The sequence below is a fragment of the Camelina sativa genome, chromosome 20, assembly GCF_030686135.1.
Source record: "Camelina sativa cultivar CO46 ecotype springtype chromosome 20, ASM3068613v1".
Taxonomy (NCBI): domain Eukaryota; kingdom Viridiplantae; phylum Streptophyta; class Magnoliopsida; order Brassicales; family Brassicaceae; genus Camelina; species Camelina sativa.
The window spans coordinates 2,717,289-2,736,578 of record NC_141899.1 but is presented as its reverse complement, the minus strand read 5'-3'; the positions used below and the strand labels follow the sequence as shown (position 1 = coordinate 2,736,578).

At 39.9% G+C, this 19,290-nt stretch overlaps 7 protein-coding genes, 1 long non-coding RNA gene and 1 other non-coding gene across 10 annotated transcripts; 3 read left to right on the top strand and 6 right to left on the bottom strand.

The window, feature by feature from the left end:
• Positions 1–224: 224 nt before the first annotated feature.
• Positions 225–3,032, bottom strand: LOC104768918 (uncharacterized). Its single transcript, XM_087505575.1, has 3 exons — positions 2,396–3,032; positions 1,116–2,202; positions 225–873 (listed from the first exon to the last, which is right to left on the bottom strand). Exons 1-3 carry the CDS (start codon positions 2,782–2,784, stop codon positions 589–591), a joined length of 1,761 nt encoding a protein of 586 aa, XP_087361701.1. The 5' UTR covers positions 2,785–3,032; the 3' UTR covers positions 225–588.
• Positions 2,910–2,980, top strand: TRNAG-GCC (transfer RNA glycine (anticodon GCC)). The gene has a single exon. It is a non-coding gene; the product is annotated as a tRNA-Gly (tRNA).
• Positions 3,033–3,062: 30 nt separating the features above from the next.
• LOC104768917 (laccase-13) lies at positions 3,063–5,153 on the bottom strand. Its single transcript, XM_010493014.3, has 4 exons — positions 5,023–5,153; positions 4,772–4,923; positions 4,323–4,702; positions 3,063–4,240 (listed from the first exon to the last, which is right to left on the bottom strand). Exons 1-4 carry the CDS (start codon positions 5,107–5,109, stop codon positions 3,150–3,152), a joined length of 1,710 nt encoding a protein of 569 aa, XP_010491316.1. The 5' UTR covers positions 5,110–5,153; the 3' UTR covers positions 3,063–3,149.
• Positions 5,154–5,782: 629 nt separating this feature from the next.
• Positions 5,783–8,631, top strand: LOC104768915 (sorting nexin 2B). The gene is made up of 5 exons (XM_010493010.3): positions 5,783–7,236; positions 7,309–7,518; positions 7,613–7,873; positions 7,956–8,042; positions 8,381–8,631. The coding sequence occupies exons 1-5, from the start codon at positions 6,181–6,183 to the stop codon at positions 8,459–8,461; spliced, it is 1,695 nt and encodes a 564-aa protein (XP_010491312.1). The 5' UTR covers positions 5,783–6,180; the 3' UTR covers positions 8,462–8,631.
• LOC104768916 (PRA1 family protein B6) lies at positions 8,578–9,430 on the bottom strand. Its single transcript, XM_010493013.2, has one exon. The coding sequence runs from the start codon at positions 9,428–9,430 to the stop codon at positions 8,777–8,779; it is 654 nt and encodes a 217-aa protein (XP_010491315.1). The 3' UTR covers positions 8,578–8,776.
• Positions 8,578–11,604, bottom strand: LOC104768914 (putative WRKY transcription factor 26). Its single transcript, XM_010493008.3, has 5 exons — positions 11,194–11,604; positions 10,838–11,002; positions 10,407–10,750; positions 10,198–10,326; positions 8,578–10,109 (listed from the first exon to the last, which is right to left on the bottom strand). The coding sequence occupies exons 1-5, from the start codon at positions 11,344–11,346 to the stop codon at positions 9,959–9,961; spliced, it is 942 nt and encodes a 313-aa protein (XP_010491310.1). The 5' UTR covers positions 11,347–11,604; the 3' UTR covers positions 8,578–9,958.
• A 377-nt stretch (positions 11,605–11,981) lies between these two features.
• LOC104768913 (uncharacterized) lies at positions 11,982–13,813 on the top strand. Its single transcript, XR_764297.2, has 2 exons — positions 11,982–12,625; positions 12,732–13,813. It is a non-coding gene; the product is annotated as an uncharacterized LOC104768913 (long non-coding RNA).
• Positions 13,814–13,986: 173 nt separating this feature from the next.
• LOC104768912 (small ribosomal subunit protein eS4x) lies at positions 13,987–15,705 on the bottom strand. Its single transcript, XM_010493007.3, has 5 exons — positions 15,604–15,705; positions 15,188–15,265; positions 14,894–15,074; positions 14,711–14,808; positions 13,987–14,617 (listed from the first exon to the last, which is right to left on the bottom strand). The coding sequence occupies exons 1-5, from the start codon at positions 15,604–15,606 to the stop codon at positions 14,189–14,191; spliced, it is 789 nt and encodes a 262-aa protein (XP_010491309.2). The 5' UTR covers positions 15,607–15,705; the 3' UTR covers positions 13,987–14,188.
• A 178-nt stretch (positions 15,706–15,883) lies between these two features.
• Positions 15,884–17,693, bottom strand: LOC104768911 (spermidine sinapoyl-CoA acyltransferase-like). 2 transcript variants are annotated; one of them, XM_087505576.1, is made up of 2 exons: positions 16,910–17,693; positions 15,884–16,768 (listed from the first exon to the last, which is right to left on the bottom strand). In XM_087505576.1, the coding sequence occupies exons 1-2, from the start codon at positions 17,547–17,549 to the stop codon at positions 16,047–16,049; spliced, it is 1,362 nt and encodes a 453-aa protein (XP_087361702.1). In that variant the 5' UTR covers positions 17,550–17,693; the 3' UTR covers positions 15,884–16,046. The 2 variants fall into 2 exon arrangements, with proteins under 2 accessions (XP_087361702.1, XP_010491308.1); XM_010493006.2 differs by having other exon boundaries at positions 15,884–16,762.
• Between the last annotated feature and the right edge of the window lie 1,597 nt (positions 17,694–19,290).

Genomic DNA, 19,290 nt, shown 5'->3' with positions numbered 1-19,290 from the left:
TCCCTTTTCTTGTATATATAAAAAAATTTTAAACCATGGAAATATTTTACAAGTTGGAAAAATGTAAAATACAACTTTAGTTTAGATAAACACCATTTGCAACGCACGATCAAGTCTTCCCCTCTACAAATTGACCCAGTAAACCTTGACTTTGGTTTTTTCTTTTCTTTTCATGAGCAACAATAAAATGTTTGAAGGAACCAATCCGTACACAATCGTTACTGTATGCCATTTTGAACAGTTCTATTCTAACTTGAAATCTTACCTGTAAAAAGTTCACTCATTTTGGTCAAGGTATACATTTTTGGGAAGGAATGGAGCCCATTTACAATGTAATTCTTGAGTGTAAAGCCAAAAGTGGGCGTACAAACAATCCTATCTGTTACTCTCTAGTCTCTACCTTCCGGTCTGATCTAACCAAAAATATACACCAACCACTTCTTCCTCGTCTCAGCTTAATCATCATCATTGCTACTTTAATATAATACTGATGTGAAGCTACGCTGTTACCCAACTATTGGTTTGCTAAAGATTTCTTCTCAAAAAAGAAAGGCACTCTTCTTCCAATTGCTACGTAGAGGAGAGTGATTACCGTGAGATGGCACGGAGCAAGATGCAGTGGATCTGTGAGAAGTTAAGGCGTGTAGAGGGGCAAGTGTTCCAGCATTTGGTCATAAGATATCTGAGAACTTGAGGGCACTCCTTTGGGATCTCTGGTCTTAGCCCGCACGCTGCAATCCCAACAGCTGCCTGCACTGGCGAACAAGATCCATACGCCTCCTCCCCTGTCACCATCTCCCAAAGCACCATCCCAAAGCTATACGCATTGCTCATCCAACTCTCTCTTGTCTTCTCCGGGTCTCCCGCAATTATCTGATTTCAACCATTTCACAAACTGCAGTCAACAACTGCTTTTCCAATAGAATTTACTTATGCATAATATGCACAAGGACAATGAGTGATAGAATGATGAAGCATATGAGTAGCTAGAAGCCATCTAATTACCAGGCTATATTTACTGCATCATCAAATATGATGAGGTAAAGAAAAGCATAGTTCCTGAAGCAAATCACTGAACTATAATTATGCAACAAAAGCTTCAAAGAAATACAGACCTCGGGTGCAAGCCATCTATAGCCATCTGTTTCGTACTCCATAGCCTCATTGACACTCTTGCATGCAGTGACTATTCCCAAATCACCCAGACAGGCATTACCCTGCTTATCTAATAGTATTCTCTGTGTGTTAAGGTCTTTATATGCAACACCATGATCACAAATGAACTGCATCCCTTCTGCTATGTCAACAGCAATTTGAAATATCACCTTGGTCTGAAGCTTCTTTTTCTTCACCACCAGTTCACGGAGTGATCCACCTTGCATCAGTTTTGTTACAACGCATAATCCATGATTTTCATCGATGCAGACACCATAAAACTGCAGAATGCTCTTGTGTCCACAGGTCATGAGCTCCAAGAAATCTTTTCGGATCTCAAACTCATATGAATTCCCCTTATCGCAGCCTTTTAGTTTCTCAATGGCCACCTTTATTCCTCTGTAAACTCCTTTGAATGAATTTGGTCCTAACTGACCACTAAACTCAAGATCATCTGAATTCAATAGCCATTTCCCGATATCATCACCCCCTGATTGGACGGTCTGCCATTCATCCACTGATACAGAAAACGAAGAGCTTGGAGGTGGCATTTGAAGCTGGATCCTAGTATTCATATTTTCCAACTCATGTCTATAGCATTGATCAATGGACTCAACATCAACATCCCCAAATTCTCCTACACCCGCGTTCTGTTCTTGACAGCCGCAAAGTCCAAAAGGGAGCTTCACAGAAGTTGACTTAGGCTTCCTTACCGCAGATTTAAGAGCATTCTCTACCTTAATTTTGAACAGTTTTTCTTGTCCAGACTCAACCAGAAGAAGAACAACCCCAAGAGTCAACCCTTTCTTCTCAAAGATTTGTACTTTCTTATAACAAATCGAAGCACTATCAAGAGACCCTGAAATAGTTGACCATGGAAGCGAAGAACTACAAGCGTATGTGAGCTTGAACACAGAACCATGACCATCACCTCCCTCATCACACACCTCTTGAATCACAAACACAGGATTATCATCTCCAGAAGTTTGCTCTATCAGCTTTACGTGTACAAATACATCTTTCATATCGAAACCCGTCTGACTATAACTGTTAAAAACAAAACCATAATCAATCCACATTACTCCACAATACAACAACATACCTAGATCTAAGCTATGTATCTTCCACAAAACAATAATATTACTAAATTTAAGAAACCGAGAAAAATAAAAAACAAAGCTTTGGAAATCGAAATAGTCAAAGGAGTAAAAAAGACGCAACATTGCTTATGTGGTGATACCTGAGAGGCAAAGAATCGTAATGTTTCCTGAGATTAGAGACGAGCTTATCAGGCAACTGGCTTCCAGGGTACATTTTAGCAACGTTTCTCACGACATTAGCCCACACGAGCTTCCGGCCTCCTCCTCCTCCTCCTCCGGCGGATGCATTCTGGTTGTCTCGCGCTGAATCGAGGTTGAGAGAGTTCTTGAGCGACGCGATCGCTTCGGAGACGTTGCGGCCGAGTCTCTGAAACCGCTTTTGCATAGCGGAGGTGGTCTGATCGGAAGGAGGAGCAGCTGTGAGTGACTCGGACCTGTCGTCGGAGCACATTAGGACTTGGTCTACGAAATCATCGTCGGGGCAGTTGCCGGCATTACGGGTTGACCAGCACTCGAGCGCGGAGGCCATGGCGGCGAAGCTAACAAAGTTCTCTACTTGAAAAAACTGGTGAGTGTGAGATTTAACTAAAAGAAACTGTAAGCATTTACATAATCTCCGTTGTTATAAATGTTTCTTTCTTTAGTAGCATACAAGCACCAGTGGTCTAGTGGTAGAATAGTACCCTGCCACGGTACAGACCCGGGTTCGATTCCCAGCTGGTGCATTTATCTCTTTTTTTATATTTTTATGCAAAATTGAGAAATCTTTGGGATAACTTGCGTAAACTATCTGTGATACTGTATATGTTTTGTAATTGAGAAATGAATGGTATACTCTGAGAAACAAAATAAGGAGAATCTACAAGATAGATAGTTAGATACTAGATAGAGTCTTTAACATTGGGGTAAGTCCAATGGTGGAGACTGAACAGACTGTAAATGGCCTTCTCCGTTCTCTACTAAGAAGACCATGGCCAAACCCCAGAATATATGTGAGTCGATGTGACAGTGCATCAGCCAAGCTCCTGGATTATTGGCAACGAATCTGATAGCTACCCATCCACCTGGAGGTGTTCCGATTGTGTTTCTTCGTGGTGGGTCGATGAGGTTGAAGGAGGCTGTGTCTGTGTTTGGGTTGAAGTTACCAACACCTGTTCCAACTACGTAGAACTCATAGCCGTGGAGATGCATTGGGTGATTCTCAGTGGTCACGATGCTTGTGTCTTGCAATATAATCTGTACTTTTGAATTGAACTTTAGTTTGTAGGCCTTTGTTCCACGGGTAGGCTGCCATAGCCCTCTGCTCACGTTTCCTGTATAGTCAAATGTGACAGGAGGCGTAGGAGGGAAGTCTGTGGTGAAAACACCGGCTGGAGTGCCTTGGTAATAAGCTTGCATTATGGAGTTTTGTTTGGGGAAAACGAAAGAGACGTTGTTGATGCTCGCGGTGAAGCGTGTTCCGTTAGGGCCTTGACACCTTTGTGTGTTGGGGGTTGTGCAGTTGAATAGTCCCAAACCTACTGTGAAAAACAAGTTCTCATCAATCTCCAAGGGAACTTGTACTTTTGAAGGACTCTTCATCTGCGCTGTGAAGGCTGCTGCTGTTGCTGTATCGTTGAAACCTGGAAGCTGTGCAGGTATTGCCCGTGCCAGTGATTTACCTTGAAGAGTAACACAGGAGGCATCTTTGTATTTTAGGATTGCGGTGGTTGTGGTGTTGTCAAAGGCAGCATTGGCACTGTTGTAGGCGTGTGCTGCCATGTAGTAGTGTGCTGGCGGTTGGTCTGCAGTTAGAAGAACATCAGTTGTCTGACCTGGTCCTAACATTATGACATTGGTTGAAAAAGGTTTGGTGTAGGAGGCATCCGCAGCAACCACGGTCAGCTTGTGATTCGCGACACCAAAGAAGAGTTCTTGGTTCAAGGCAGAGTTGATGACCCTGAGGAGGACAATCTCTCCTGACCCCACCAGAAACCTCAAAGTTTCTGCATCGTGCCAACATATAATATTAACTAACTTAGATGTAACAGCGTTTTGAGGGCTGGGAAGCATAAAGTAAATGTGTACCTTGGCTGGAACATCTGTACAGATCACCAGGCTGACCGTTGATGGTGTAGGCGTCTGAGATGTTTGGTGCTGCTCCCGTGAATTGGGCTAAGTTGAGTACATCCATGGGGTTTCTGTCCCACCACTCACCTAAGAGGAGTGTTATCTCTCTCTTGGGAATAACTGGAAAAGGGTAATGAGGAGAAGAGAGCGGAGGGCGGATGATGAGAGCGCCATACACAGTGGCTCGCAGCCATCTGCTGTGTGCATGCCACCACAAAGTACCTTCTTGATCTTCAATAGTGAACCTGTAGGTGTAACTCCCTCCTGGTTGGATTGGGCATTGGGTTATGTATTCTGGTCCATCCGCCCATGGATTCCTCATCTGCCGTATCCCATGCCTGCACATGCTCTCATTAGCAGACCATCAAACATTGAAAATGATTTGTTGCAGGGGAGAGTGAGTTTACCAGTGGAGGCTGATGTTGTACCGAGCTTTGTTTATGGCAGTGATGACAAGGGAATCACCGTTTCGTACCTCCAAGGTTGGCCCTGGAAACTGTCCGTTCACCGTAATTGAGTTATGAACTCTGCACAGCCTCTTCACCGGCGTCTCTTGAATCTAACCAAACACAAAACAAAAGAAAACTAAGTTTGAGCATATCAATCAATGTGAGTAACAATGGAGAGAACAAAAAAAGAAGGGAAGTAGTAAACACACAACGAATTCATGAAAGTGAACTTCTGCATTGACAAGTGAAGCTACAAAAACAACCAACAACACAAAGTAGGACAGTAGTTGCTCCATTGCGCTCACTTACTCTTTAGAGAAAGCTAAAGTTGATATCTTTTATAGGCAGGAGACAGAGAGCGTTTAGTCTAACCAGCAAACACGATTTGGTGTAACCACTAAACAACAAAACAAACAGTTTCTGCTTTTAAATACTATGATTCTAGTTCCAGAAGATGTAGGTGAACCTCTACCAGCCTACTTTAGTACCTTCTCTTTTGGTTTTTTCTCATCCTCGGACACCAAATCTCTTTTTTAAGGTGTTGGATCCTCTCCTTAAACCAGAACCTTGACTATTTCCCAGTTACATAACTTCTGATTAAAGTTAACATATGCCTAATATAGACATTAGGCAGCCTAAAACGTTATCAATTCTACAATTTTGTGCAAAACCAAATCTGTTGCTGTGACATCATATTAATTTGATCTTCTCTGAGCCCAACTATGTCATCAGTGTGTTAAAACAAAACACAGAAGAGAAAGATTGAAAGCAGTGACCTTTTAGGATCAAACATGAGACATCTGCAGTGACGTCTGCTACATAGCTTTAAGCCTCTCGCCATTGGAAACTCAATTAGACTACTACATTCTTAAACCCTAAGAACAAGTAAGAGCATAAAGGTAAAAGCTTGGTACTTTGACCAGAATCGATCATCGGAGAGCTTACATAGTTGACTTTTAACAATCAGGAGACTCGGTTCGGTACAGTTGTGCAAGAAGAACCAAGTGATTAAACCTAGTCAGGCCGTTAGGGTGCAGAGATATGTATATCACGTTTACTAAGTTCATATTGGGCCGGGTCGGGTTAAAAACCCAGCTAAACACTTTTAAACGTGACCCGGAAAAATACACTTTTTGTCATCTCATCTTCCCCAATTAGCCATTGACGAGACTTGACGCTACAAACACAGTCACGCTCCTGAATCCTGATCCCACACCGCCGTGTCTTAGCCACTCCGATCATTTATTGCAGTTCACGACCATTGTATCCTCGTAATCTCCGATATATCTCGAATCGAAAACAAAAACCTAATTTTCTGTGAATTTCTTACTAAAATTAGCTAAATCAATCCATTAGATTTATCAGAGATGATGGGCTCAGAGAATGACCAAGAGTCCAAGGAGAAGATGAAGAGTCTCTTCCTCCGCGAAGAATCTGATCCTTTCACGAGAAGTGATCAATCTAATTCTAATTACCGCAGCGCCATGTCAACTCTCTCCGACTCGCGTCACCCATCTATCGTCGTAACTCCGGCTAATTCCGATCCGCTTTTCGCGCCGCAATCTCGTTCTAAACCAAACGGCGGCAGCAACAGAGACAGCAGCTCTTCTTCGTACCTCGAGCCTCCGTCTTACGCCGATGTTATCTTCAGCCCTTTCGATGACAATTCCGAGATCAACGGCTCAGATGATGGAGGAGGTAGCAGCCGTCATAGTCAATCCTCAGATTCGTTATCTAGATCTCCGTCTTCTTTGACCTCCGATTACATCAAGATCACTGTTTCCAGTCCTCAGAAAGAGCAAGAGTCAACAAATTCGATGATTCCCGGAGGAAACACTTACGTTACTTACCAGATTACGACTAGAACGAATCTATCTGAATACAACGGGTCAGAGTTTAGCGTGAGGAGAAGGTTTAGAGATGTTGTTACATTGGCTGATAGATTAGCTGAGTCGTATAGAGGGTTTTGTATCCCACCGAGGCCAGATAAGAGTGTGGTTGAAAGCCAAGTGATGCAAAAGCAAGAGTTTGTTGAGCAGAGAAGAGTTGCATTGGAGAAGTACTTGCGTAGGCTTGGTTCACATCCTGTGATTAGGAAGAGTGATGAGTTGAAGGTTTTTCTTCAGGCGCAAGGGAAGTTACCGTTGGCTACGAGTACTGATGTGGCTTCTAGGATGTTGGATGGTGCTGTGAAGCTACCGAGACAGTTGTTTGGTGATGCTTCTTCTTCTTCTGTTGAGGTTGTTCAGCCGGCTAGAGGAGGAGGTAGAGATTTTTTGAGATTGTTTAAAGAACTTAGACAGTCTGTATCTAATGACTGGGGTGGGGTAAAACCAGCTGTTGTTGAAGAAGATAAAGAGTTTTTGGAGAAGAAGGAGAAAATGTATGATCTTGAGCAACAGATCATTAATGCTTCACAGCAGGTAGAGAGATTTTGATACTTGTTACTTCACGAGGGATCAGTGTTTTTGATTGTGTTTGTTTTTTTTTTGTAGGCTGAATCCCTCGTGAAGGCACAGCAAGATATGGGGGAGACTATGGGGGAATTGGGATTAGCATTCATTAAGCTGACAAAGTTTGAGAACGAAGAAGCTGTCTTCAATTCTCAAAGAGTTCGTGCCAATGATATGAAGAATTTAGCCACTTCAGCTGTGAAAGCTAGCAGGTTTTACAGAGAGCTGAATTCCCAGACGGTCAAGCATTTGGTAAACTAGATAGTATTAGATATATGAAGAATCTATTCAACTTTCATTCGAGCTGGGATTTGATTTTACTAAGAGCTCTGAATAATTATGTCAGGATACACTCCACGACTACCTTGGCCTAATGATGGCAGTCCAGGGAGCTTTTGCAGATAGATCTAGTGCTTTACTGACAGTGCAGACGCTTCTGTCTGAAATTTCGTCACTGGAGGGAAGAGCAGAGAAGCTAGAAGCTGCATCAGCGAAGGTCTTTGGCGGTGACAAATCAAGGATTAAGAAGATAGAAGAGTTAAAAGAAACCATCAAGGTGACTAAGGACTCCAAAAATGTTGCCATCAGGGAGTACGAGCAGATCAAGGTATTCATTCAGTAATGCCCATACACAAAAAAAATCTTATGTTGAGTTGAGGTCTTATGTAACTATGTATATTGTGTGACAGGAAAATAACTGGTGCGAGGTTGAAAGGCTGGACAGGGAAAGGCGTGCAGACTTCTTGAATATGATGAAAGGGTTTGTTGTTAGTCAGGTACGTTCTTATTAGTGGAGTTAGCCTCTGTCTCTTCATAGAATTAGCGAGAGAGTGATTAGCAAGATCATTTAGCTCTGAAATCAACCTCACTATGTATTAGATCACAAGAATGGAAGATAAAAGTGGGTGAATGATAGGGGATGGTATGATTTGAGGAATTTCTTTCATGAGATGGATGCGACAGAAGGAAAATGATTTAAGATTTTTAAGTGAATGCTTGAAAATTGGTGAAATCTGCTCTCTTGCAATGCTAGATAATGCAGAGAAATCTGAGAGATATTTTTGAAATCTGTAAAAAGGTGTGAGAACAGAGTTGTTGGTATTTGGATGCGCAGGTTGGATATGCAGAGAAGATCGCCAATGTTTGGACAAAGGTTGCTGAGGAGACAAGTCAATACAATAGAGAGAGCTCTTGAACATGAGAGCACCCTGTAATTTATTCTTATTCTTCGATTCATGGTTTTGGGCTTGAACCAAATTTTCGTATCTTTTTATTCTGTTGTCAAAAAAAAGGAAATAGAAAAGAAAGAGATGGTAAAATTCTTCTTTACAGACTCAAGTTTCAATGGTGAATAGTGTTTCAAAATTCCAGCAACAAACAAAGCAAGAGTGACAAAAGAATGGTTACAAGTTACAACAACTCAACTGTATACAATATGAAGCAAATGTATATGAATAATTATCACACTTTGGAAGTGTGGTGTAGGAATGTGGTCTCTTTCGTGATGATATCAAACTCGAACGCGCGACATTGCAGAGGTGGCTATGGCAGCAGCAGCTGCGTTAGAGGCATTGCTATTGAAAAATGCGAAAAGGCCAGATCCAATGGCTTCTTGTTCTTCAAGAAACAGATCTTCGGGAGCACGAAACGCTCCGTGGATGGCCACGGCCATGATCCCAACGGCTAGAGTCGACATCAAGAGAGATCCAACACTGGTCATGAACATTACCACCACAGTGCAGAGGCAGAGCATCCCTAGCGTCTCAAGATCGGAGAACGTGCGTCCACCGATGACCAATGGCTGATCAGACGGACGGAAAAAGTAGAGGAACAGCCAAGAAGCGGCAAGGGAAGCGAGGAGGAAGAGAGCAAAAGGGTGCGAGAGGAGAGACGCGGCGAGTAAGATGGCCACTAAGGTTATGTAATTGGCTCGGAAGTATGAAAAGTTCTTCCTAACTCGCGACGCTGCCTCCGAGAGCGATGGTGGCCTAGAAAACGCTGACCGGTCAACGAGCTCTGCCCATGGCCTGGCGTCGGCAGAAGCATGGCGGACAGAAGCTAGAACGCGAGACAAGAGGACGCGTAGAGAGCTCAGCAACTGTGGATCGCCTCCGGGAAGATTATTATCAGGAGTAGTCGAAGTCGGAAGAAGAGGAGAGGCCATTGCAGCAGCAGATCTACTTCGCAGACGAAGTCAGAGAGATCTAAAAGTGAATGATGGCTTTCACGTATTTTGCTGGCTGGCTTTACTTAAAACTGTCGGCTACTATCACATGTGCTTTTGCGTCTCTTTCTTTCTTTTTAAAGAAACATAAAAAAATACTCTCTTTGTATGCCTTTGTGTGTTTATCACATCATACTGACTTACAGTTACAGGTTTCTTCACTTCCTTATATGTTTTTTCATAATTAGATAGTTAATGATATAGTACTATTGTTATTTAAATTTAAGATAAAATTTTAAATGTATTTGATGTTTAGTATGACTGAAGATTACAATACGAATGCTGAAATGCCAAAAAAACTCACATGCTCTATTTTAATTTCACAAGAGAACAAACAAGTCTCTACTAAATTAGTAATTTCAAGATACACTACAGTTGTATTTGTTGTCTTTTGTTGCCAGTTCTCAAAAGCGCATACTATGGTATATATAAGTAAACCGGAAATAAAGAGGAGCTTACAAAAATAATTTAGTATGAAGAGGTGTGACTTCTTTTTGGGGTAGGGATTTGGTGGTTGTGTTTTCCCTCGTAAGTTGTGATCACTGACTTGGGATCTTGAAATGCTCTCTCAACGTGTTTCCTTACACAGCATCCTGTAAATGTGCACTTGTAATAGCTCCTGCCCATGAGACCATCACATCATTAACTAATAGCTCAAGCTCAAGCCTCCCTTTCATTCAGAATTGAGAAGACAAAAAGAAACACACCTTGGATTGGGATTCCCTTTGACGACTTTCTGACCATACTTTCTCCATCTGTAGCCATCTTCAAGAATGTCAATATCACTTGTTGTCTGGACCACCACTCTTGGCTCCTTCACATTCTCTTCTCTTTTCCTGCATTCACACCAAATCCAGTCACATCTCATTGTTTTCCTAGTTTTGATTTCAGTTACTTAACTATGACTCTGCTTTACCATCTCTTGGCGTCTGCTTCATCCTCACCAGTGTCATGACTGCTACTCTGATGTGCTGCTGCTACAGCGGTGGAAGCTGATCTCTTAGTAGACTGAGGCTTGGGATGATTGTGGCTTCCTTTATAGACAATCTCAATGATCTGACCCTTCACAAGAGACGTCTCCACTTTCTTTTTTGTGATACAGTTAGGGTACGTGCATTTGAAGTAACTCCTCGGGTTTTCACTTCCTTTGACTTGCTTCTGTCCGTATTTACGCCAATTGTAGCCATCATCAGAGGTTTTGTTACTTGACAGAGACTCAGACTTGGATACATCCAGTTGCGGTAAAGGTTGAGTTACCATCTGAAAATGAGATAGTTGGAAACTTGGAACTAGATATTGTCTTAAAGATCAACCAGAAGCTAACAAAAGTTCAAAAATGGGTCTTACAGATGGTAGGGACAAGGGAGGAGTTGTGTTCTTGTTAGTGAAGGAAAAATCTAAGTGCTCCTTCCCATCTTCATATTTAATATCATTCTGGTCAATGACAAAACCGTTGTTCTTCCAGTGCAGAGATTGCGCCGGAAATGTGCCTGTCGTTGGTGATGGCAAAATCTGTGATTTCAGGATCAAAAGAAAAGATAGTAGTTGTAAGGAGTAGGACAGAACACAGTCTTTAAGAATAAGAGTTCTAACAAAATTCCAAGAACAGAACAAAACGGTTCTTGAAGTTAAAATTGGTGATGATGAAAAAAACTCATTGTTTGAACTGATAGATATGATAAGGAGAGAAGAAGATAGATTACGTTAGAGGAAGTGAAGAGAATAGGAGAGTCGAGAAGGTCTGCGGGAGAAACACCATTAGGCAGAGTGAAGAAAGGAGAGGGTGAGAGAGGGAGCGGTGATGGAGTTGCTGATTTGAATTTTGGGACAACTCTTTGGCGGTCGAAAGAACCCATCAATGGTTAGGTATATGGTATGGGATACTACTCTTCTTTCTTCTACTTCTTCCTTAACTTAAAGTAATGATTTGTATAGAAGAGGAAGTTTCCAGGAAAAAGCATAGCAATTATAAGAAAGATATACATGTGACTCAGTGTGAAGCGTGTGTATACAAAACACCCAAATGCTTGACTTTTTTTTTGTTTAAGGCGGCTCAAATAACATCACTTTCAGGAGCCCTTTGTGTTCTTCTTCCATTTATTAAATGCCGAAACAAATATTATCTAAGTCTTCTCTCTCAACAACTAATACAGTAAAGCAAAGTATTAGTTGAGCAAAGATGAAAAAACTAGCCCAAGATGGTTAAACTTATATATATATATCATATATATATCGAGAATCATCTGGATAATTTATAAGAAATTGGACACGTGGCTCTTTAACATTGGTGAATCTTGGATAGATGATCACGCGCGAACATATAAACCGACTTTATTAATTAACCGTCTTTTATTATCGGTGATTCATCTCCACCGTCGATTGCGTTACATAAAATAATTACCAACCGTAGGATCTATCTGAATTCCTAAACCGGCTCGGTTTGGGTTTTGTAACCCCCTCTATATATATGAAAAAGTGATCGCTGATTATTCATCGCCTTGTATCATTTTTTCTCTTGCACGATGATGATTCTTATTGCTTTCTTTGATTATGTTTCTAATCTTTTTATCATCTCTTTAGGGTTTTGCTCGATTTATTAACATCTGATCAATCGTCGTTGATCTTTAATGATCAACCCTAGTTGTTGATCTTTTATTGCGTCGATTTTGCGATTGATCAATCCATTGAGGTATGTTGTTTGTTATCTACGCATGCATATATATATATATATATACATATATATCTTGTTATTAATGTGTATAAATCTTTTGGGTCTTTTGCTTACATATTTCGTAGAATTCGATTATTGGTTTGTATTTGGTCCGTATGAAGTCTTCTTCGAACTCTGTATTCTGTTTTTTTGGTATTCTTGTATAGATTCCTTCTTGTTGATCAAGAAGCAGAAGTCTGTGTATATCTTCTAATGAAATAAGGAATGATCTTGTAGATATCTGTTTTATTTTCATGTAAGTTTTGTTCCTTTTCTTTATATGACTATCTTTTAAATCTCCTATCTAACCGATGATCTTCTTGTTATGGTTTGGCTTGTCTTGTTCTTCTTATCCGGGAGTGACGTTGATCCTTAGCGCATATTTGGGATGGATTAATGTTGAGTTTTCAGGCCTGTCCATCGAGGTACATTCTTGTCTATGCCTGGTGTTTCTGAATCTTCTGCTTAGATATCATGTAAAATCTGGATGACAGTCTTCTGACTCATTCTGTTTCATATTTTGTCTTGTAGGTATTACCTATTGATATAGTCAATAGAGGCGCAGCCGCGCAGGGACAAAAACACATCTGATGATTCAACTATCCTTGATCTCATATATCATCTCTCGATGATGCTCCAATCAACTCTAGTTGATCTGATCATATCATCTCTTGATGATCTTCCAATCAACCCTCATTGATTTTGTTATCATCTCTTGATAATGCTCCTATCAACCATCATTGATCTTGTTATCATCTGTTGATAATTAATGCTCCTATCAACCATTGTTGATCTTGTTATCATATCTTGATAATAATCCTATCAACCATCGTTGATATTGTTATCATCTCTTGATAATGCTCCAATCAACCATCGTTGATCTTGTTATCATCTATTGATAATGCTCCTATCAACTCTCGTTGATCTTGTTATCATCTATTGATAATGCTCTTATCAACTCTCGTTGATTTTGTTATCATCTATTGATAATGCTCTTATCAACTCTCATTGATCTTGTTATCATCTCTTGATAATGCTCCAATCAACCATTGTTCATCTCTTGATAATGCTCCCATCAACCGCTGATCTCCTATATCATCTCTCGATGATCCTCGAATCAACTCTAGTTGATCTGATCATATCATCTCCCGATGATCCTCCCATCAAGTCTTGTTGATCTGATCATATCTAATGATATCATCAACCCTCGTTGACAAAGAAAGGAATAAGACTTAAAACTTGCAGAGGTTTTTGTTTGGTCTTTCCAACTGACCACAGATGTAAAAGAAAGAATAAGGAAGGGAGTTATCTGACCTTTGCCATGACAGGTGCGCTTGCTTGGCAGGTCTTTATTTTTGGACAAACCTTCGGGAAGAGCTTAAGAAAAACGGAAGTGTGATGGGAAGGATTGCAAGAGTTCGTTAGGCCTTTTATGTTGCAAGGGCAGAGCAACAAAGTTTGTGAAAGTGGGAAATATAGATTTTTTTTTTTTGTATCTTGAATTCTCTGCACTCAATAATTAATGTGTACAACATGTATTTCATGGTTAAGAGTTACAAGAATCTTACTCTGGTTCTTACATGTACCTAATTGAAACTACTTGTGCAGGATCATGATGATATAAGCTAGAAACGTAACTCTTATTGGCATATAGGCTACAAACATCTAGAACTTGTAGACTAATCACATCACTTTCAAGAGCCCTAGAGAACTTCCAATTACTGAATGCCAAAACAGATATATCTAATTCTTATCTCTCAACAACTAATACGGCAAAGCAAAGGAGTGGACTAAGCAATTGTCATCTGATTTAAATTGTAAATAACCAAAAAAAAAATCCACCATACAAACATTACAAAACGCTCTACTCAGCTATTTTTTTGATGGGTTTTTTCCAAAGTCAAACAACATAAGAAAAGAGATATGCTCAAAACTGAGACAAGCAGCGAGTCTAGGACAAAGTAGAACGAAATGAGTCTTGATGAAGTTTAAGCAGCTTGTTGAGAAGCAAGTCTCTTCCTAGCTTCCTCAATGATGGTCAGCTTAATACCTTTGCCCTTTGGTAGAGACACCCATGGCTTTGTTCCCTTGCCGAGGGTGAACACATTGCCCAACCTAGTGGCAAACTCATGTCCTGTAGAGTCTTGAATGTGTATCGTCTCAAAGCTTCCCTTATGCTTCTCTCTGTTCTTAATCACACCAACACGCCCTCTGTTTCTGCCTCCTGTCACCATCACAACATTACCAACATCAAACTTGATGAACTCCACAATCTTGTTCGCCTCAAGGTCCAGCTTGATGGTGTCGTTAGGTTTGATGAGCGGGTCAGGGTAACGGATTGTGCGACCATCATAAGTGTTCAGGTAAGGAATTCCCTTCTGACCAAACTGGATAGACCTAACCTTGCAGAGCTTGAACTGCGCAGATAACAAACAACCAGACATTATAATACTTCTAAATTCCAATCACTACCCATATAGTCAGAGATTTGAAAAGAACATGCAGCAAACCTTTGCTTCCTCATCCTTGATGGAGTGAAGACGGAAACGTCCCTTGGTGTCATACAGAAGACGGAAGTTCTCATTGGTCTTGGGGATGGATACAACATCTATTCAAAATCAAAATGCAACTTAGGCCATTGATCAATACATGCAACAAAAGGGAGGGTATAACCAAAAAAAAAAGAAACGTACCCATGAAGCCAGCAGGGTAAGTCTTGTCAGTCCTAACTTTGCCATCAACTTGGATATGCCTTTGCATCAGGATAGAGATAACTTCACGGTAAGTCAAAGCATACTTCAACCTGTTCCTGATGATCAGGACAAGAGGAAGACACTCCCTCGACTTGTGAGGTCCAGACGATGGCTTGGGAGCCTGTATAATAAACAGCATAAATAAAACATTAACAACACATCAAACAACAATACATAGAAATGTAAGGAATGGTCTGGAAACACAAAAGGTTGAAACAAAAAAAAAAAACTTACGAAGGCGCCACCAAGTTTGTCAAGCATCCAATGCTTAGGGGCATTGAGCCTCTTTAGATGCTTCTTCAATCCTCTTGCCTGCACAATCACATTAACACATAAAATATCAAAATCAACGAATACAAAGTTATCACATTTGATATAAAGGACCTTTCCCAAAAGCTCAATTGTCAAAATACAACAGAACATCGCAGTCTGAACATTACAGTAACCTAAATTTCTGCAATCTAACCCCCAAACAAAACAGAACGTACTGTCTACGGCAAGAAACGAGGAAACTATAGTCGCCATTGTCCTAGGAAACTAACAACACGCCAATAATCGAACATCCATGTCAAGATATAACAGAGCAGAAGAGAGATACGCACAGATTTAACATAAATTCAGAGTAAAAGCAAGAAATTGAGAAGACGAACCATGTTTGCAGGTGCTCTGATTGCTTCGCGGCTGCGCCTTCAAGCTTCACTCGACAATATATATCAAATGAAAAGAAAAAAACTAAAACCCTAGAATTGGTCGCGTAATAGAACTATTGGGCTTTAGTTAGTTAAGACAGGCCCATTAAAATTCTTGATTTAACCAAAGGCCCTGAGTCAAAATCCCTTAATTAATTTATCTCTGTTATTAGGAATTTGTTTATTTTTGTCATCGTAAATTCTATTTAAAATTATTTGTTGCTGAAGTGGCTATAAATCATTCGTAAGTAAATATATTTCATTACGTTTTGCAAATGTAAAGGATTGACAAAGCAGGAAAACAAATAAACACCAAGAATGCATGAGGTCCCTTTTCATAATCAAATAAATATTGTGAGTTACACTTATGAGTTATGACTTATCCACTTATATCATTTCATATATTAAAGGTTTAGGGTATTAATCATGTGTTCCTTGAAGTTGCTCATTGCAGTTTTGGGCAATGTGACCAGAACCCTAACACCACCGTGCTTCCTCGGCAAGAAAATACAAATATCCGGCAAATATTTAGGCACCAACGGTATTATGTTCAACGATCCTCCATACCCAAAATCAACTTCGTCTAGTAATCCAAGTTGTCTCCAATCAGTAAGCAGCATGAACGCTCCGTTCCCTCCTTCACACGCTACATTCATCTTCAACGTTCTCTCTATCTCTCTTAGCTGCTCCAACACGTACCTCTTCTCTAGTGCCGCTCTTTTAGCCTCTTTGATGAGAGTCACTACATGGGACAACGGTGAGTTGTTCAGCTCGCCAGCCTTCATGGCTACGTTGGCCTTGACGAATGCGTTACCGTAATAGCCTTCCGGTAACGGTGGATCCACAATGCGGCGTATACCCACGGCCATTCCGAATAGAGATGTTCCATCGGGACTCAGTTTCAAGGCCCTGCACCTTGATCTCCAAACGTGGGCTGCAAGAATCTCTAGAGTCGTGACTTCCCCCGCAACCTTCTCCTTGAGTTGACTAATATCTTCGGGTGTCACGTTGAGTATCTCACATACCATGTCGTTGGTTGGTGTGTAGGGAGAAGTTGCCACAGAAGAGCAAGCCTCCCCGAAGTCAACCAGCTTGGGAGCTTGTCCATCCTCCACTTGCCCTAGTACTTATATATATATATATATGTACAACTGTTAATTAAAAATCTATCACATCATAAATATTTATGTCAACTGATATTGATCCGAAACTAAAGATGATTATTAATGCCTCTAATTATTATAGTTGGATATAATTAGTTATATACCGTTTATGCTGAAGTTGTTAGAGGTGAGACAGTGTCTGTCCCAAACGGGGATGATGCTAGGTTGTGTATTTCCTGCTGCGAGCTCAGTTAAGGCTTTGAAAAACTGAGACGCACCGAAACCATCACACAAGGAATGAGAGAGAGCCGTTGCAAGAGTGATCCCTCCGCATGCAAACAGAGTGATCTGCAAAGCCAGAGGGTTATAACCACCAGTCGGCTCAGCTACGTTAGAAGGTACGAGTTGGTATAAGTCTGCGTCCATGTCCTCCAAATAGTTGAGTGAAGAGAGAGTGCAGTCTGCTGACGCCCTAACGAAGGGGACTCCTTCCACGGGACTGCACCTTAACTCTAGTCTATGGTCGTCGGATCCACGGTGAAGTTTCCCGGCGAGTGGGTAGTAATAGACAAGAGCATCAGAGAGAGCTTGCTGAAAAAGGGAAGCTGGATCGTGGACATTTTCTTTGGGGGATGGTGGAGCATAGACATAAACGGTTTTGGCGAGGGTTTCGAGGTAAGGATCGTTGTCAAATGTCGAGAGAGAAAGAGAGACTTCAGGTGTTGCCTTTGAGGGTTTCACTATAACCACTTGCGATCTATTCACGACGAAGGGACTCGATGAACTCATGCCTTGGCTTCCCATCTCGATTTCTTTATCACATGCACTATTTGTGTGTAAAATATATATACACACAATTTGTAAGAAAATATAGTGGATATAATAGCTAGAGATGTGAGTTTGGTAAGATATGACTTTGAAGATAGGAAATGGAAACTGCAAAGTCAAGTCTTATTCTTATATACATAGAAAATGCTAGGTTTATCCTAATCCCTTTCAACACTTTTTATATTGAAGAAAAATGTAGGAAGTAAAAGAATGAGTCCAACAATAACTGGAGATATACATATAAAATTGGAGTAACGTGGTAAGTCAAATGCATCAATGGATACGTTGATGTGCGGGGGAGAGAGAAGAATGAAGAAAACGCGTTTTTTGGTTTGTGGTGGTGGTAGCCTTGTCCTCACGTATTCATCAGTACTGATCATCATTTGTTCTATCTAAATATTTCCTAGTGGATTTATTTAATTTACATTATCTTATAAAGAATTATGTTTCTATTTTGAAGAACATCGACATCAAAAAAAGTTTGAAACCGTAAAATAAAGACAAGTTTAGTAAATAAATGGCTAATTCAGTCATGAGGAGCCACGTACGATGACATGGTCAAATATGCATACATATAGAGAGAGACTCAAGAGAATGATCATCAGTTAGTGGTCAGGACACGATAATTCAAATGATGTGTTGTACCATTTAATGTAGAACAGCTCGTCTTCTCCATATGCAATAGTGTTTGTAGTAATCATTTGGGTTATCTTTCTTTATGAATTTCAACCTGCGCAAAGCATCCTAGTGACCTCTTCGATCACCTTGTTATATAACTTTCTATGATGATGAACTTATGACGCCAAACAATGCATCCACAACAGTAATAAATATATAGCATCCCTCAAAGACTTAGTTCTCTTTGATTCTAATTTGGCCCATCCACACTTAATGTACCATTCTCAACTCTTATTTCGGTCGAGGTATATTGTTATAAATTTCATTTACATTTTTAAGAATTTTGCAGATCTTTGTATAAAATGAAGTTTGAATTGTAGTGAAAAAGTTATGAAACAAACTGAACTCTATGATGCGGTAGAAAAAGTGATCCTTAATTAGAAATAAAATTTTCAAGATTTGTTTTGTATGTTACTTTGAAATAATTATCCTCATAAATCTTTAAGAAAATAGTTCTCTTTATTTGTTTTGTCAACTTAAGAAAATAGTTCATTACAACTTATTTAAAAATCTAATACATAATAGAAAAAACTTTTTTTTTTAATAATGAAAAATTTACAGTATGTAATTAATTACATAAAATGCTATTAGAAAGTAGTTTAAAAATTTTAATTTTTGAATAATATATGGTTTATAAATATTAATTATGATGAATATTTTTTTTTTTTTAAACTAGCATAGTCAAACAAACTAAAAAATAGTTAAAAAATTGCTACAATCATATTTTGAATCTTCCGAAGCAATATACAAAAATAATTCATAATTGTGATTTGAGACTCAATCCAAGACAAGCCTAGATTTCTTTTTGACAAACAACTGCTTTATTTATTAAATAGGAGGTTTTATCGTCGGCACAAAAAAAAACAAAAACAAAAACAAAAAGGCTTTATCTACGACGAATTTTTTTTTTTTTTTTTTTTAAAGTAGGAGGCTTTATTAGCGTTTTAAAATCAAATAAAATCACCAAAAAGGGAAAATAAAATAAAAGCAAAACGATCGCAACGGTGCATAATAGCGCATTAGGTGGACAATCCCACGG

Bases quoted from the DNA above. Each gene is read 5' to 3' on its own strand.
- LOC104768911 (XM_087505576.1), bottom strand. From the start codon at position 17,549: ATGGGAAGCCAAGGCATGAGTTCATCGAGTCCCTTCGTCGTGAATAGA. The intron at 16,769-16,909 runs GTATATAACTAA...TATATATATAAG, and splicing joins TAACAACTTCAGCATAAACG to TACTAGGGCAAGTGGAGGAT.
- LOC104768915 (XM_010493010.3), top strand. From the start codon at position 6,181: ATGATGGGCTCAGAGAATGACCAAGAGTCCAAGGAGAAGATGAAGAGT. The intron at 7,237-7,308 runs GTAGAGAGATTT...TTTTTTTTGTAG, and splicing joins TCATTAATGCTTCACAGCAG to GCTGAATCCCTCGTGAAGGC. The intron at 7,519-7,612 runs GTAAACTAGATA...TAATTATGTCAG, and splicing joins CCCAGACGGTCAAGCATTTG to GATACACTCCACGACTACCT.
- LOC104768916 (XM_010493013.2), bottom strand. From the start codon at position 9,430: ATGGCCTCTCCTCTTCTTCCGACTTCGACTACTCCTGATAATAATCTT.
- LOC104768918 (XM_087505575.1), bottom strand. From the start codon at position 2,784: ATGGCCTCCGCGCTCGAGTGCTGGTCAACCCGTAATGCCGGCAACTGC. The intron at 2,203-2,395 runs GTATCACCACAT...TGTTTTTAACAG, and splicing joins TACGATTCTTTGCCTCTCAG to TTATAGTCAGACGGGTTTCG. The intron at 874-1,115 runs GTCTGTATTTCT...GGTTGAAATCAG, and splicing joins ATAGATGGCTTGCACCCGAG to ATAATTGCGGGAGACCCGGA.
- LOC104768914 (XM_010493008.3), bottom strand. From the start codon at position 11,346: ATGGGTTCTTTCGACCGCCAAAGAGTTGTCCCAAAATTCAAATCAGCA. The intron at 11,003-11,193 runs GTAATCTATCTT...CTGAAATCACAG, and splicing joins TTCTCTTCACTTCCTCTAAC to ATTTTGCCATCACCAACGAC. The intron at 10,327-10,406 runs GTAAAGCAGAGT...GTGTGAATGCAG, and splicing joins GAAGCAGACGCCAAGAGATG to GAAAAGAGAAGAGAATGTGA.
- LOC104768917 (XM_010493014.3), bottom strand. From the start codon at position 5,109: ATGGAGCAACTACTGTCCTACTTTGTGTTGTTGGTTGTTTTTGTAGCT. The intron at 4,924-5,022 runs GTGTGTTTACTA...GTGTTTGGTTAG, and splicing joins TTCACTTTCATGAATTCGTT to ATTCAAGAGACGCCGGTGAA. The intron at 4,241-4,322 runs GTACACATTTAC...GGCACGATGCAG, and splicing joins GTACAGATGTTCCAGCCAAG to AAACTTTGAGGTTTCTGGTG.
- LOC104768912 (XM_010493007.3), bottom strand. The intron at 15,075-15,187 runs GTAAGTTTTTTT...TTTATTATACAG, and splicing joins ACAAACTTGGTGGCGCCTTC to GCTCCCAAGCCATCGTCTGG. The intron at 14,618-14,710 runs GTTTGCTGCATG...TTATCTGCGCAG, and splicing joins TCAAGGATGAGGAAGCAAAG to TTCAAGCTCTGCAAGGTTAG.